Source organism: Rhagoletis zephyria, unplaced genomic scaffold (assembly GCF_001687245.7).
Source record: "Rhagoletis zephyria isolate East Lansing unplaced genomic scaffold, Rhagoletis_zephyria_1.1 Rzeph_scaffold_05877, whole genome shotgun sequence".
Taxonomy (NCBI): Eukaryota; Metazoa; Arthropoda; class Insecta; order Diptera; family Tephritidae; genus Rhagoletis; species Rhagoletis zephyria.
In genome coordinates this window covers 643-2,342 of record NW_016162960.1, presented here as the reverse complement: position 1 = coordinate 2,342, position 1,700 = coordinate 643, and the positions used below count along the sequence as shown (strand labels likewise).

The window sequence follows — 1,700 nt, the reverse complement described above, 5'->3', positions numbered from 1 at the left end:
TTTTTTTTGCTTTCTCTATTTGCCCTCCTCGCCATCTCTATGCAGGCAAAAGTGGCTCAAAAATCAAGGAAATACGTCAATCCACTGGCTGTTCGATTCAGGTTGCCAGTGAAATGTTGCCAAATTCAACAGAACGAGCCGTTACTTTGAGCGGCACTGCCGAGCAAATAACCCAATGTATCTATCAGATTTGTCTCGTTATGCTGGAGGTGAGTATTGAATTAAAGTGCTGGCATAGTTGAATGGCATACACACATAGATACACACACTTACGCGCAAACCTATAGGCTGGAGTACTTACTTAGATGCAAAATAGTTAAAAAATACCTATGCATTATAAGTGTAGGTGAATTCGGCTGTGTATACGTGTGTGTGTGCCAGTATAAATGCACTTTGCTCGATTTAATTAAATTTGCTATGTATATTCTCTAAACCCCCTATGCACACATACACACCTCGTTTCGTCGTTGTCGTAACAGTCACCACCAAGGGGAGCCACCATACCGTATCGGCCAAAACCGCAAGTATCTGGACCAGTCATTTTGGCAAACGGACAAGCCTATACCATACAAGGCAACTATGCTGTACCCGCACAAGAGGTAAACTGACCGCACAAAACACCCATTTGTTCATACAAACATGCCTATGTAAGATATCTTATGAAATAATACACATACATGCATAACTAAACACCTGTGCGCATACATAGACAAACACACACACACAGACGGTCAGAGTCACAGAATCGCCATACACACAGTGCACTGCATTGGCACGCCAAGCTCATTTTACGTATTATCAATTAATGGGCGGGTGAATTTGGTGAAGCGTGTGGGTGTGGGGCGTGCATGTGTGTGGATGAGACTGCCTCTGTGTGTATAAGTGTGTGTGCGTTTGGCATTGGCATAAAGGAGCTGTACTACGTGCATACCACACATATGTAGGCGCATACTACATATATACATTTATATAATTATGCTTTCTACTTATACTAGCTGCATAAATATGTATTTGTTTATGCCACACACACCTCCTCAAGTACCAGCAAATATACATACTTAAATTCTATAAATGTACGTGGTCTGGTCTCTGCCATTCGCTGCCTTTATTCGCCTTTAACAAGTTTTCTTTTACACTCCCCACACTTTTATTGGCGTTTACTGACGTGTTGCTAAACGCCCTTACCTCTTTTTTTTGCGCTCAAGTAAGCAAGCGGCAAAAGCAGCCTCCAACGTCAGCAGCGCCATATAAATAAAATTAAATTTTTCATCGTCTATCTATGTATTTTTCTTAGCAAATATGTGCCTATTTTTTATTTGACTACTACTTTTTCTACCTCTACTTTTTACTTTTTTTTGCGCTCCACAGTTGCCTCTTATAATGTAATTTTACTCCTTATTTGTCCGTTACAAATTATTTACTTTTGTCAACTAAGTTTGTGCTTTGCATACTTATTTATACACATACAATTTACGTACTTACATTTATATATTTTCTACATACATACATATGTATATTTATAATCACAATTTTTGCTATCATACATTAATAAAAAAAAAATTTATATCTCCGCTCCGCTCTATGTCGCTGCCCACTCCACTATTTTCTCTATTTATTCTACCCACTTTACTCTACACATATATATCACTTTTCTCTTCTGTTCCGCTCCGCTCCGCTCCGCTCCTTTTCTTCTCTCTGGT

At 39.2% G+C, this 1,700-nt stretch overlaps 1 protein-coding gene across 1 annotated transcript in view; it reads left to right on the top strand.

Moving 5' to 3' along the window:
* Positions 1-1,024, top strand: part of LOC108372569 (poly(rC)-binding protein 3-like) — a gene marked incomplete at its 5' end in the record, with an annotated part of 4,651 nt that extends 3,627 nt beyond the window's left edge. The window contains one exon of the mRNA XM_017628295.1: positions 480-1,024. Within this exon, the coding sequence (XP_017483784.1) occupies positions 480-608 (129 nt within the window). The remainder of the gene's footprint in view (positions 1-479) is intronic.
* Between the last annotated feature and the right edge of the window lie 676 nt (positions 1,025-1,700).